The sequence below is a fragment of the Fukomys damarensis genome, unplaced genomic scaffold (assembly GCF_012274545.1).
Source record: "Fukomys damarensis isolate Sample0158 unplaced genomic scaffold, DMR_v1.0_HiC HiC_scaffold_1, whole genome shotgun sequence".
Classification (NCBI taxonomy): Eukaryota; Metazoa; Chordata; class Mammalia; order Rodentia; family Bathyergidae; genus Fukomys; species Fukomys damarensis.
Window position 1 is genome coordinate 28,345,614 of NW_022900913.1, and position 14,846 is coordinate 28,360,459.

Sequence of the window (14,846 nt, forward strand, 5' to 3'; positions counted from 1 at the left end):
TCAAATAAAGAATGTCTGTTGTGTGCCATGCACTAATGTTACATTTAATCCTCACATAAATATGATGAACATAACATCTTCATTGGTGTGATGAGGCACTCATTTATAAGAACTGGGAGATTATGTAATAGGCACAAGTTCCCACAAATAGAAGACGGCAGACTCAGAATTCAGATCTGTGTGTTGAGAACAGATTTCCTCCACTTCCTGCTCCTCCATTCTGCTTCCTAGAAAGCAACATCCAGGGTAATGAGACCCTTACCTGGAGGCTATTGTGAAGTCCAGTTCCTTTTAACCTAGCATCTATGCAATTCTTGGCTCACAGCATTGTGAATACAAATGCATTTTACTTTTAGGGAATAAAAATCAACAAAGTTCATTCTAACCTCAGTTGACTATAAAAGCTTTGTTGCCCAGAATATGAAAAGGGAAACAGTCATTCTGGATTAAATAACAGTTCCCAAACCCTTCCCCAAGATGCTCTCCATTCACCTATGTGTCAGCTCCCTAACCTTTCTTCTTGGGAACTATAAAACAAACAAGACAAAATTCTAACCTCATGGAAAACAGAGTTTTACACATCTAAGTCCTCTTTTTCTTTTTTTCTCTTTAAAAAGTTATTAAGACTATTTTAATAAGCAGTGCACACATTGCAAAATTCAAGAAGAATCTTTTCTTTAAAAAAAAACCCTAAGAAGCCACAGTCTGACTTTCTTTGTTCAAAAACAGCTATAACCATAAATAATAAGCCCTTTTCAAGCCACCAACCCCAGCACCATATTCCAGTTTTCAGCTGGCACTGAGTGATATAAAAAAATGCTGATCTCCAGATCTTTCAGATGGGAAAAGCACTGATTTGTGCAGATTTATTGTATTTAGTTTGGGATTGCATTTACAGGATTTTGAAGGGGAAGCAAACGCATCTCTCTGGATCTGTTTGGCTTAAACCAGAATGCAAATGAAATTGCAATTTCTGAGTAAGCTGCAAACTATGTCTAAGGCGAAGTAGTTGGAGACACAGAAAAGGCTGATGGGGATAGAAAATCTACCATGGACAATTTATAAAATGCATAAGCACCCAACAGAGTAAAGAGATTTGGGAACTGACTGGATTCTTTGTTGCTTGAAATTACCAGCAGTCCAGCTGATTGTTCAGGGAGGTGTCCACAGTACTAACAGCTAGCCTTGCCCTTGTTTGGGAATAATAGATTTCCAATGTACCAGAAAGTCTCCTGCTTACTCTTGGCAAAGAAATGGCCCAGCACTTCACGTCTGGCCATTCTTTCCCTCTGCTCTAAATCCAGTCAACATGCTTACATTATTACTCTGTGTTGCTTTGCAACTACCAACATCAAGACCAGGAATTCTACTCCTGCTGCAATCATACAGGGATGAGCTGCATTGTTTCATGTAGCCACAGCAATATTCTCTACATCTCCTGGTCGGGGCATCTATGCAAAGGTGATGGGAGAAAGGCCATCTCTCCAGTGGGAAGAGAAATGCCACTGAAGGCTTGAAGAAAGTGAGTTGTCATCACCAGCTGTTCATCAGGCACCTGTTCTAAGAATTGATAATATCAAGAATGGCTTGATGACTGGTTGTTTGGGATTTTTTACTTTAATATCTACCAAAATTTCCAACTAGGTCTGATCCCTGAAGGGCTTTGCCACTGAGCATCATTAGCTAACATTAGCATAGTACTGTAAAATTTACAAGATGTTTGATTTGATCATTGCAACTACTCTATGCAGTAGAACCAATGCAGTCACTCCCGTTTCACAGCTGTGGAATATGAGAGAAGGGGCAGAGGGTAGTTTGTCAATGATCTTTAAGCATGATACCAGTAGAAAGTAAAAGGACTCTTGTGAATATTGGGGTTTGTGGCTTTTTAAAATCTCATTATTGTCATTTATTAAGCTTTCAGAAGAAAGCAAAAGCACATGTGTGTGTTTAGTCCACTACCTTTAGCCAAGTATCTCCTTCCTATTGTGATTTATTATGTATTTGAATGCATGTGTGTTATATGTATTTGACTGTGTATATGTGTGTCTTTGATGAGGGGTAGGGGCTTGCCACTGATATATAGAGAAATAGATGGTAGATGGATGGATTAATAGACAAATGGATGGTTTCTAAAACATTATGTTTTGAATACAATACAATGTTTATTATTATGGAAAATTAGAACAGGAAAGAGAAGAAAATAAAAATCGCTTTTAATTCCTGGTGTGCTTTTTATTTTTAAGTTTAAAACCAACTATGAGAAGAGAAGCTTGAGAGTACCCATCCAACCCAATGAGACACTTGTGGGTGCTGTGATAAACAATGTGTCAGAGGCGATGGAGACTCTCACTCGGATCACAGAGGAGATGGTCCCAGTTCCAGGATCTGTAAACGGGGTCAATGCCCTGGGACTAGTTGTCTTTTCCATGTGCTTCGGTTTTGTGATTGGAAACATGAAGGAGCAAGGGCAAGCCCTGAGAGAGTTCTTTGATTCTCTTAACGAAGCCATCATGAGATTGGTTGCAGTGATAATGTGGTATGTATTTCTGTTGATGTGTAACCTGTGTATAAGATGCTCAATGCCATCAAAATGTGTGAAGTACTGAAAAAGACACCACCAGACTGATGGCCAGTTGCAGTGATCTCACTCTGGTCAACACAAGGAAATCAATGCACCTCTGAGCCTGCAGCAACCATGAACCTATATGTAAGCCTCTCAATAAGTTTACTTCTGGTTTCCAAAAGGCGTCACCTCCTCTACCCCGGTGCCAATGGACTCCCACTCCTCACTGGCCCCCTTTGCATCTGTGCAGTTATTCACTTCAGACACATTTATTGTCTACTCTATGGCAAGCAGAACGTGTAAGGCACTGTGAATACAGCAATGCAAAGAACATGCAAGAGCAGCCTCTGGATCTTTCATTGTTTTTTTCTTTTTATTGAGTTTATTGGTACATTTTAGGTATACAGTAAAGTTCCATTCATTACTGGGACCTTGTACCTTTCCATGACAGGTCTTGGTTCTCATTTTTTCCCCCTCGTCTCTGCCCTCCCTTCACCCCCTCCTCCCCTCCTCATTTACAAACATGTTTTTCTATTTTTTCATTTTCTCATATTTTTTTCTTTTCCCTTATTCCGTTTTCCCTGCCCTTCCCACTTTCCCTACACCTTTAGTCCTTTTCTCCCTATTTCACATTGTTAATTATCTCATTACGATCTTGTGCACTATTATAGTTTTTCACACCAGAGAAACTATTCAGTATTTACACATGTGTGACTTATTTATTTCACTTAGGAGTATATCTTCAAAATGTATCCATTTTCCTATGAATGAATCTAATTTCTCATTCTTTATGACTGAGTAGTATTCCATTTTATAGAAAAACCATATCTTCTTTATCCAGTTTCTAACTGATGGGCAAATGGGCTGTTTCCATGTTTTCGCTATTACAAACTGTGCTGCTATAAACATAGGTGCACATATGTCACTGTAGCATGATTCTTTTAATTCTTTTGGAAAGATACCCAGCAGAGGGATGGCTGGGTCAAATGGAACCTCCAGTCCCTGCTCTTTGAGGTATCTCCGTATTGATTTCCACAGTGGTTGCACCAGTCTGCACTCCCACCAACAATGGGGATTTTCATTTTTTTACAAGAGACAGACATAAACCACCAGATAAATTACCCAGGTGCTTTAATTGCAAGTGCTGTGAAAATATAAAATACAATAGCAAGTGACTGGGGAGAGGGTAGGACATTTGCCTTGTATGGTAAAGAAAGAACTCTGAAGATACATTTCTTGCTAAGACCTGAATGCCCAGAAGAAGCCAGTCCCACAAAAAAACCCAAGAAGAGCTTTCCCACCTGAGAGAAAAGCCAATGCTGAGGCCCTACACCATCAAAACACTGAGGCCGCCTCTCTGAGCTCTCTGTTTGCTCTAGTGCGATGTACAGAAGCCCTTGTGGGAAGTACCACAGGGCAAGGCCAAGATTTATAGCAGCACTTCCTTTAATAAAGCTGAGAGCAGGAGAAAAAAAAAAAAGAAAAGAAAAGAAAAAAGACTAAATCCAAAGGGGAACATTGACCTTGGAATGTAAACTCCCAGGCAGGGAGAGAACAGTTTGCTTGGTTTAGACCTCGTGTGGGGTTGCTTTCCTTTTATCCTTTATTTTTAATATCCAAAGTCTTTCCTGGCACCTGAGGCAAGAAAGCTCCCATTGCTATGAAAAGCACTCACTCCCCAATGTTATTAAAAATGCCCTTTGTCTCTAATGCCACCAAAGCCCAGAAAAATCCACTTTTCACGAGTTTGCACAAGACGGGTATGAACGTGGGCACAAAGACAGGTCAGAATGTGATCGCTCAGGGAGCCGCCAATTGGAAGGCTCCTTTGAAATCCCAGCAGGGCTGGAAGTGGACATTTATCTTCATAGCATTAAAATGTCTCCACCTTTCACCTCTTCCATGAAAGAAACCCATTCAAGGCCACTGAATGAACCTCACATGTAGCTTTTCTAGCTGTACATTTGCCTACACATTCAACACTGAGTTATTACCTTTCTGAAAACAGGTACTCCTATGATTTCCTGCCCTGCATTTGTAAGGGACTTTTGAAAGAAGCCTTGTACTATTCATTTCTCAATAAGTCCTCTGCAGTTCTCAGAAGACCCCTCTCCTTAAGGGTGAGATCTTCTCTGTTCTGGTAATGTGAGTTTAGTGGTAGTTTACTGCACACCAGAAAAGAGGGTTGAAAGCCGTGCAGTGGGGCCTTTGAGCAACCAGGGTCATTTCAGTATGTCCAAGTAATTTTGTGATCAGTTGTTCACCCTCTTCAGAACCTGCAGGGGAAAGCTCACAGATGACAAGAGCAGCCTAGAGGCAATAATTATTTAATTACAACGTCCAATTTTGTTAGAACATGCTTGCACATTAATTGTAATAGCTCTGAATTTGTCTGTATACTATTTAGAGCAAGTGGTACTGGTTTTCCATTTGCACTGTAACCTAAAACTCTCAAAGTAAGTTTATTTAAGTAAAAATTGTGAAGAAAAGCACAAAGTAATATTTAAGTAATGTGGAGAGATGGAAAAAAGTCATAAAAGTGGCCCTGGAGTAAGAGAGCTCACTGTAAATCTGAACCACTGATATGGCATTATGTGTCTCTTGCTTGAACTCAGGAAACAGACTGTGATGTGGAAAATGCACCCAGAAGTATGGGTATAGGTCCAGGGGGTTGTGGCAGTTCCAGGTACTTAGCAGTGTTCAGGAGGCAAGGGGAGTGAGTGAAGACCAGATACCAGTGAAGACCGGTACAGTGAAAAGAGAACTACCTTGTGCAGGGGAGAACCTCTGTGCCTGACTTCTTCGTAGGTGCAAGAGGATAAAAATGTGTCATAGAGCAATACTGGCTGACAGGAAAGTCTGATTTGGCCATATCCAGGGGGGAATTTATATTAAAGAAAATAAAGAAACACACAACCAATAACAAATGCCAGCAGGGTTGTGGGAGACAGGAACCCTTCTTCATTGTTTGTGGGAGTGCGGACTGGTGCAACCATTGTGGAAATCAATGTAGAGATACCTTGAACAATTAGATTAGAAGTCCCATTTGACCCAGCTATCCCTCTGCTGGGTATCTTCCCAAAAGAATTAAAAGAATCATACCTTACTGATATATGTTCACCCATGTTTATAGCAGCACAGCTTGTAATAGCTAAAACATGGAAACAGCCCAATTGCCCATCAACTGGAGAATGGATAAAGAAGATGTGTGTGTGTGTGTGTGTGTGTGTGTGTGTGTGTGCCCATTTGACCCAGCTATCCCTCTGCTGGGTATCTTCCCAAAAGAATTAAAAGAATCATACCTTACTGATATATGTTCACCCATGTTTATAGCAGCACAGCTTGTAATAGCTAAAACATGGAAACAGCCCAATTGCCCATCAACTGGAGAATGGATAAAGAAGATGTGTGTGTGTGTGTGTGTGTGTGTGTGTGTGTGTGTGTGTATATATATAACACGTGTATAGCTAAGTGGAGGCACATTGAGGACACACGTGTAAATACCATATAGTTTCTCTGGTGTGAAAAATTAAAATGTAAAATAAGGATCAAAATGTATAATTGATACTGTGTAATAGGAAGAAAAGGTCTAAAGGTGTAGGGGTAGTGGGAGAGTTAAGGGAAAAGAAAAAAACTTCAGAAAAGGAAAAAATGGAAACAGTCATAAATAAGGAAGGGTGGAGCAGTGAAAGGGAGGGAAGAGGAATGGGGAAAAAATAAGAACCAAGATACATCATGTAAAGGTACAGAATGTAACTATTGTATACCTAAAATGTACCAACAAACTTAATAGGAAAAAAAACCTCACAGAATCTAGAAGTCTTAATAGTGTCCTGGTACATTTACATGGAATGGTTCTTTGGAAATCATACTTTCAACCTATGTTGCTTCTCCCTAGGTATGCCCCTCTGGGAATCCTCTTCCTGATTGCAGGGAAAATTGTTGAGATGGAAGACATGGGTGTAATTGGAGGGCAGCTTGCCATGTATACAGTGACAGTCATTGTTGGCCTCCTCATTCATGCAGTCATTGTCCTACCTCTCCTCTACTTCCTGGTAACCCGGAAGAACCCTTGGGTCTTCATTGGAGGTTTACTGCAAGCACTCATCACAGCTCTAGGGACCTCTTCAAGGTATGTATGCCTATAATGGTCAGCTTTCCTATCACTGAGACACAATCCTGACAACTGCAACTTAAAGAAGAGGTTTCGTTTGGTTCATGGTTTCTGAGGTTTCAGTCCATGGTCCATTAGCTCCAAGGCAGAAATACCATGGCTTGAATCCATAGTGGAGCGAAGTTGCTTACTTCATGGTGGCCTGGAAATGGAGCACACTAGAAGAGCAGGGAGAGGAGAGGACCAAGGACTTTATACAGTTCCCAGAGTCACACCCCACCCAGGCACACTCTATGTGTACCTTATCAATCTAAGCATCTCTCAAGCCAATCAAATTGAAATGATACTCCTCCAAGACAATGTGTCTAAAATTTTACCTTGAACCTGAACTTCTCAGGTTAAAGGTAGAGAGAGGCATTTGTGCTGGATTTTAACCTTCAGGAATAATGAATTTGCTTTTTCATATCTATTTGGGATACAGGTAATCACCGGCTGCATATTTTGTGAGGGACTAAATAGAAGTCACCTATTCCTTCCTGTCTATTGCCCTCACCCTCTTCCAGTTGAGATGGCAGAGTGACTTGGCACAGTGTTCTGTGATGGAGAAAAACCAAAAGAGATAATTCAGAGGAACCCAGAAACAGGACAGCTACCAAATGACCCCATGAGGGGAACACGTTTTTCCTAACCCTGCTCCCCTTTTATACAAATGCTGACTTAGTTCCTTTTCAGTTAGGAAGAGGAAGGAACTGTCTCTCCAAAAGACCAAACACAGACGCAGAACTACAGAATGCTCAGCTGACATGCCTTGTTTTACTGTTCTCAGTTCTGCCACCCTACCTATCACCTTCAAGTGCCTGGAAGAGAACAATGGCGTAGACAAACGTGTCACCAGATTTGTGCTCCCGGTGGGGGCCACAATTAACATGGATGGAACAGCCCTCTATGAGGCTTTGGCTGCCATTTTCATCGCTCAAGTTAACAACTTTGACCTGAACTTTGGACAGATTATTACAATCAGGTACAAGAAGAGTTCAGAACAAGATTTTCTTAAGAATAGACTTAACAAATAAGACAGAGATCAAAGGTGGATGAAGAATAGTTGGGAAGAGGATCCCACATAAACAGGAGACTGGGGATTGGGGGAAAAGTTAGATATTTTTATTAGCTATTACAGATGCACATGCTCATTAACAACAAAATAAATAACAGAGAAGCATATAAAGTATAAAGTATAGTTTATGTACTATATCACTTCATCTTTTTGGTTTTTTGTTTTGTTTTCCTTTCTTTTATTGAGTTTATTGGTACATTTTAGGTATACAGTACAGTTACATTCATTATTGGGATCTTGTACCTTTACATGACAGGTCTTGGTTCTCATTTTTCCCCTTGTCCCTGCCCTCCCTTCACCCCCTTCTCCCCTCCCCATTTACAAACACTTTATTTCCATTTTTTCATTTTCTCATATTTTTTTCTTTTCCCTTATTCCCTTTCCCCTACCCTTCCCACTTTCCCTACACCTTTAGCCCTTTTCTTCCTATTTCACATTGTTAATTATCTCATTAGGATCTTGTGCACTATTATAGTTTTTTACACCATACTTTATCTTTTTGTAAGTGATCATTATTCATGTTTAGTTTGGAAAAAATTTTGCATATACATAGACACACACCCACTTCTTGGTTCTCTTATCAATATATCATTTACAAATCTAGTTCATTCTTTTTAATGGAAAATACAAAGAATGGATATTTCTCTTTATAAAAAGTTGTTATATTCCAATAGTATATGTTAGCTTTTGTAGGCAATATTGAAAATTTAAAATACACTTAGAAAACTGGATTAATTTTTCTCTCTGGGGTTAGTTTTTTGGTAGTATAAGAAAGATGACAGATCATACTGACAAGTAAGATTAAGAATTTGATTTTTACCAGGAATTTTTTAAACTTTCATGTTGGAGGTGTCTAGTGAAAAGTAATTTTCTTTTCTATACCTTTTCCCAATCTCTTAGTTTCCTTCTGCAGAGGCAACCAGTGTTACTTACCAGTAACACTTTTCATGCATATCCCTGCATCTATGGGAATGCAACCCCTTTTTGCCTTCTGAAAGTTACTAGGGACAAAGGACACATACGTCTAATGGCCACAGGAGACTTTAAGCCTCATGACCTAGATCTTCCTCTGTTATTCACTGTTGTACATTTTGGTTTTAATTATTATGAACAGTATATTTTGGAGATCAAAATAAATCAGATTTTTTTCTTTTCACAGCTATTTATTATGGAAGTTGTTATATATATAGAAAAGCTGCAGCAATGTTACAACAGACATCCTCTACCTAGACCTAAAACTTGTTAACACTTTGCCATTTTTGCTGCCTCCCCCACTATTCAGCATGCAACTCCTAAGAATAAAAATAATCCTCTACATAACCATAATAGTCAGAGTCCTGAAGTACTTATAAAATATCCAGTCTATCTTCAGGTTTTCCCAGCTCTCCCCGAAATGTCTTTTATAGCTTTTTTTCTCCCAGACCAAGACAAAATCCAGGCTTATGCTCTGCATTTGGTTTTATGGTTTCTTTTCATCTTTATCAGTAACTTCACATTTTTGTTATGTTTATTTAGAAATAAGTTATCTTAAGCTTTTTTTTTTCCAGTACCAGGGATTGAACTCAGGACCTTGCCCTTGGGAGGCAGGCATGGTGCCGCTCAGCTAAATCCCCAGTTAGGCTCTTTAAATATATACTGTATATTTTTGAAAAGGGTAATAGCTGTAGGATGCATTGGAATAAAAATGATGATACTGGTCATGGCCAAAGATCATTCATTGATCTAGTGCTTGTGAAAACCAGCATTAACCAGTCTAACTGCTCAGGGTCTGGAGGATCAGTATTTCAGTCACCAGTAACCTATTCTTGGGCCTTCTTTGGCATATCCTCAGTTAGAAAAAGGGTTCCATTACATGAGACAGTTTAAAAAATGACAACAGCATTAATGATTAAAACAAGGTAGAAGCTCATTTCTCTTTCACATTTCTCTTTTCCACACGGCCCTTGAAGCTCTTAGGTGTTCTGCTGTGTAAGAAACCAAGGATGTGATTCCAAAATCTCTGGGGTAGCACCCTTACCCAGGTGGTCTAGAGTAGCTCATCACCAGCCCCAAATTTTAGCCAGTAGAAAGTGGAGACGTGCCATAGCCTCTAAGTTAATAGATCACTTCCACTCTTATATCTTGGGCTAGAACTAAATCTAAGCTCCAAAGGAAGCGGGGAAGTGTTGTCTTCATTTGGAGTTGCCGTATACCAGCAAAAAGTGCTACCACCTCTCTGGGCAGTCATTCACACAAACAGTGCTTTGTTAATACTGTTTTAGATGCAAATAATACTTTAGTATTTAGAAAACATATTTATACTCTCACGTCACCCTATCAAATGGGTGTTTTAACAAGCTGAGTTTCAAACAGCTCAGCAAACTGGTCCACATTACCACACCCCCCAAAAATTTATAGAGCTACAGAACATTGTTTATAGATCATTTTGCCTTTGAATTAATGCATTTACTTTTTTTCTGATTACATTAGTTGTACAAGTTTATTCTCTTTACAATCCTTCACTTGGCTAAGCACATTATTAGGAACAAGTTCTTACTGTAATTCCGTGGCATTTTATATGTACAAACACTTTCAGGAACACGAAAAAGAATATAGACATCAATCCTTCATTTAAAGACGCTGTAATGGTAGGACCACCTGCATGAGGGTTGTTGTGAGAATTACGTGAAATAAGCCATGCTTAGCATAGCAGATGACATGTAATAAGCATGTGTTGAATATTTTTTTTTTTTTGTACCGGGGATCAAACTCGGGTCCTTGCGCTTGCGAGGCAGGCCACTGAACTGCTGAGCTAAATCCCTGGCCTTGTGTTGAATATTAATATGAAATTAGAGTGATAATTTCTAAAAACTCATTCTATTTCTCTGAAGCATGTCCTTGTCTTCTGACAACACGGCAAGTCAGGCATTGTTACCATGTATGTCTGACAAGGTGTTCTCCAATGGGTGAGATTTGTGAAAATGGTTTCTGTTCTGGTACTTATTTCAACAGCATCACAGCTACAGCGGCAAGTATTGGAGCAGCTGGGATTCCTCAGGCGGGCCTGGTCACCATGGTCATCGTGCTGACATCCGTGGGTCTGCCCACTGACGACATCACGCTCATCATTGCAGTGGACTGGTTCCTGTGAGTACTCAGGGGCTGCATCTGGCACCAAGCAGCCTGCCACGCCTACACAGAGAAGGTGGAGGAGAAAGCCAGCCTGGTCTAAGATTAAATTTTCCTCATTCCCTGATCCCTGTCCCTTATCTGGAGACCAAGCCTGAGGTGCCATGTGCACTTATTTCCCTATCAGCGTGCAGGGAACATCTGGCTACCATACTTCTCACCCCATAAGCCAGTCAGAGTTAGGAAACCTGCTCTCTGCAAGCCAGAGTTAGTTGGCAAGGCCCTTTCTGAATTGCACAACACATTCCTGCAGGGGTCCCACACACTGGTTCCAGCCCTTCCTCCTTCCACTTCCTATACCAGTGGTGAAATGCAGGTCAAATGTTCCCATCTGAGCCATACAAGCTGAGCGGTGACTATGCATCATCCAGTGGAACTGGTTTCAGGCGCTGGGGAAAGTTCTAAGAAATGTACCCTTAATACCTCCAGACCCCAACCTCTAGGACTCAACCCTGTGTCCTCTTCTCTTGCCATTCTAGCTAACATTCTCTGCCCTTTGCCTTTCACAAGTTTCCTTCCACTTTTGAAAAAGGTCTCCCAAAGAATGCCCAAGGCCAATGCCTAGAAGAACATATTGGGCACTGGGGTCAACATGCTGAGTTTACCAGAACTGAGGGCCATGAAGAACCATGAGTATACACTAAGCCCAAGGTCCCAGAATGAGTTTCCCAGTCACTGGGTCATAGGCCATCCACCATGCTAGTTTTTACCTCTAAAATTAAGATTATCATGTCCTCTGCTTCCTCCTGGCACTGAGAGGGTTAAATTCAATGACACATGCCAACACTCAAACCACTGTAAGTTTCCTAAGTATTCGTACAGCTGGAGTCATCCTAACTGCTTCTATATCCAGTGAGTTGTTATCACACACAGGGTAACCTTTGTAAAAATTCTGCTGCACGTTCTTGAGAAAATGAGTGTGATAGGGACAAATGACATTTTAATATTATTATACAACTGTTTGACCTCAGGGACCCCTCCCCAAGGGTCTCTGGACCACACTTGGATAACTGCTGGTGTAAAGGAAGGTAAATTCAAGAAATCTTCAATAAAAGAGAAATCTTAAATAAAAGAGAAATGATGCTCTAGCTACAGTCACCTCAGTAACTGAAAATTGATTGTTCACATGGTTTTATGATTTTTTAATAGCTGCTGTTATCAGGTCTCCATGTCTGGTAGGTAACCATGCAAAGGCTGGATAAGCCACACTACACTTTAAGAGATGTTTGTAGGTTGGTGTGGTGATAGCACATGCCTGAAATCCCAATACTCTAGAAGGCTGAGGCAGGGTTGCAAGTTCAAGCTCAGCCTGGACAACTTAGCAAGGTCCTGCCTCAAAATAAAAAGAAAAAAATTGATAATATAACTCAGCACTAAGGCCCTGGATTCAGCTCCAAGTACCACTAGGGACAGGAGGGAGGGAGGACATGGAAAGGGGGTGGGAACAAGAGAGGGGACAGGAGAGACAGAGAGAGGAAAGGCAAAGGAGAGAGCCCCTAAAGACTTTGCCATACACAATAAAAGCTGAAACCTCCTTTTCCCTCCCACCCACCCCACCTCAGGGACCGCCTCCGAACCACAACCAATGTACTGGGTGACAGGGTGCCTCCGGGAGCCGGGATTGTTGAGCACTTGTCACGACACGAACTGAAGATCAGAGACGTTGAGATGGGTAACTCGGTGATTGAAGAGAATGAAATGAAGAAGCCATACCAGCTGATTGCCCAGGACAATGAAACCGAGAAACCTCTTGATAGTGAGACCAAGATGTAGACTAACACAAAGACACGCTTTCTTGCACACCAGGGGTTTGAAACCATCATGAAATGTGTCCATCTCATTAGGCTCATTCTCTCCAATGAAACCCTGCCCTCCTCTTTTCTCCCTACTGGGAAATGAATGGAAGGTATTCATCCAAAAACGGGAGGATTTTGCGGCAGCCAAACCATATTCTTTTCATCCCACATTTGCAATTTGAAAATCATCTCCTATTAGTCTTACCTAGTAAGGTAGTGGGATCCAAAATCATCTTGATCAGTTCTCACAAATTCATGTGGAATGTGATCCCACAAACACGATTGCTTTATAAGTTAAAGACTCTAACAAATAGGCTAAAGTATTTCAAGTCAACTTTCAAATTACAAAAATCCTTCAGAATATTAGTCTCAAAACATAGCAACTCAACGGGAAACAATCAGCTGTCAGTTGGACTATAGAAGGATTTTTTGCCCCATTCTCTTCTGACTTGTGTCTCTATTTTCCTGGGATCAGGAAAATGTACGTCGACACATCCCATGCAGCTGTGAGAGGGGACAGCAAGTGAAATTTCCGTGTGGCCTTGAGCAAGTCGCCTCTCATTTCTAGGCCTCAGGGTGGTCATCTGCACAATAAGTGACTTCCTTAGATGCCTTTATGGTCTTGCTAGCCCAGTCTTCCTGTGATTCCACAAAAGCGCCTGCCCTCAATTTCTCCACAGGATTACCCTGCACACCAAGTATCGGGCAATGCAGTACAGGGCTCTGAGAAAGAGCACTTAATGGAAGTGAACATCTCTGTATCGAGGCAAGACGGTGCGTGGTTCACCAGCTCCCATATCCAAAATGTCAGTTACTCCAGTTGTCGGATCAAAGGCCATTCCAGGAGAGGGATTATTCATGAAACCCTTTGCCTTTTTCCAACAGGGGAAGTATTCCCTTCTTTCCTCCTCTCCCCAAACAGAAGGGAAGGATGTCTCCCACTGCTCCACTCACAAAAGACTTTTAGGAAGTAAACAGACTAGCAACTAGCAAGGGTGTTCATGGCCTTACTGTGGGACAACACAGAGCTGAGGAAGAAGCAAGCGTGACTGGCATTAAAGAGAGGAATTTATAATACCGAGAGTTTAGGTCTTCTTTAAGGAAAACTAAAAAAGAAGAGTTTCATTTGGATCCTTTTTTTTAACCTGAAACACTTTTTCTTTTCACTTTTGAATCATTCCTCCAAGAAACATATATACAAAAATATTACCTCTTACATATTACGAAGAAGTCAAATGAACGTGCTACTACAGTTCCATGGACTGAGTCAGTGGTCTCTAATCAGATCTTAGAGTGAAGAGAAATGAAATACTTTGCATTGAAATTTCACTCACCAAATTATTTAAAACTTGCTGCTAGAGCAGGGTTTGCTGTAGTTTTGTTTGTGTACCTAAGAGACACAGTAGAAGACAAATCAGTAGGCAGGCAATGTGAATGAGGTCATAAGAAAAGAACGCAGTGGCATTAGTTTCAGGCAAGACAGCTCCCTGGTTGAAAAGATTAATTTTTGCCCCCTAAAAGAATATCCAGTCAAAGACACTCAGTGGGAGCCATCAGACAGTACCAGCTGTGTTTGAGTCTCTGCCTGAAAACAGTGATGGACTTAATTACGCTAACAAATGGAGAATCTAGACCTCCACCCTCTGATACACAATTAGAGATTTTTTATAGAGACCCTGAGCATTTCGTGCATATAAAAGTTAACATTAGGCTGTGGTAGAGTAACCACTTAATGCTGAGGCTCTATTTGGGAAATACACTACAAAAATTAATGTACAAGGCTGTCGTGACACTAGTAGAGCATTTGTGTCAAAATAGTTCTGTTACACAGTGTGATTTTTTTATACTAACCGTCCCTTGTGAAAGCAGGTCCTCTAGAGTGACCCTCTGGCCGGCCCATCATAGGCTCTGCACATATACGCACCTAGTGTGGACGGAGAGGCGTTACTGTATAGGTGTATTTTCAATAAAGAAAAATTAGTTTTACATTAATATGTTTGTGTGTTGTTATTCTTTTCCCTGAAGGAAATTTAATTTTCTGTTCGTGGAAGTGTTGCAATGAGATCAGGCAAGCTGGGAAAGGATACC

General features: G+C 40.8%; 1 protein-coding gene across 1 annotated transcript in view; it reads left to right on the forward strand.

The window, feature by feature from the left end:
• The window catches only part of Slc1a3 (solute carrier family 1 member 3), a 71,637-nt gene extending 57,111 nt beyond the window's left edge, over positions 1-14,526 (forward strand). The window contains exons 6-10 of the mRNA XM_010605479.3: positions 2,247-2,539; positions 6,465-6,698; positions 7,507-7,701; positions 10,786-10,920; positions 12,525-14,526. Coding sequence (XP_010603781.1) covers positions 2,247-2,539; positions 6,465-6,698; positions 7,507-7,701; positions 10,786-10,920; positions 12,525-12,735 — 1,068 coding nt within the window. The 3' untranslated portion in view covers positions 12,736-14,526. The remainder of the gene's footprint in view (positions 1-2,246; positions 2,540-6,464; positions 6,699-7,506; positions 7,702-10,785; positions 10,921-12,524) is intronic.
• The last annotated feature ends 320 nt before the right edge of the window (positions 14,527-14,846 follow it).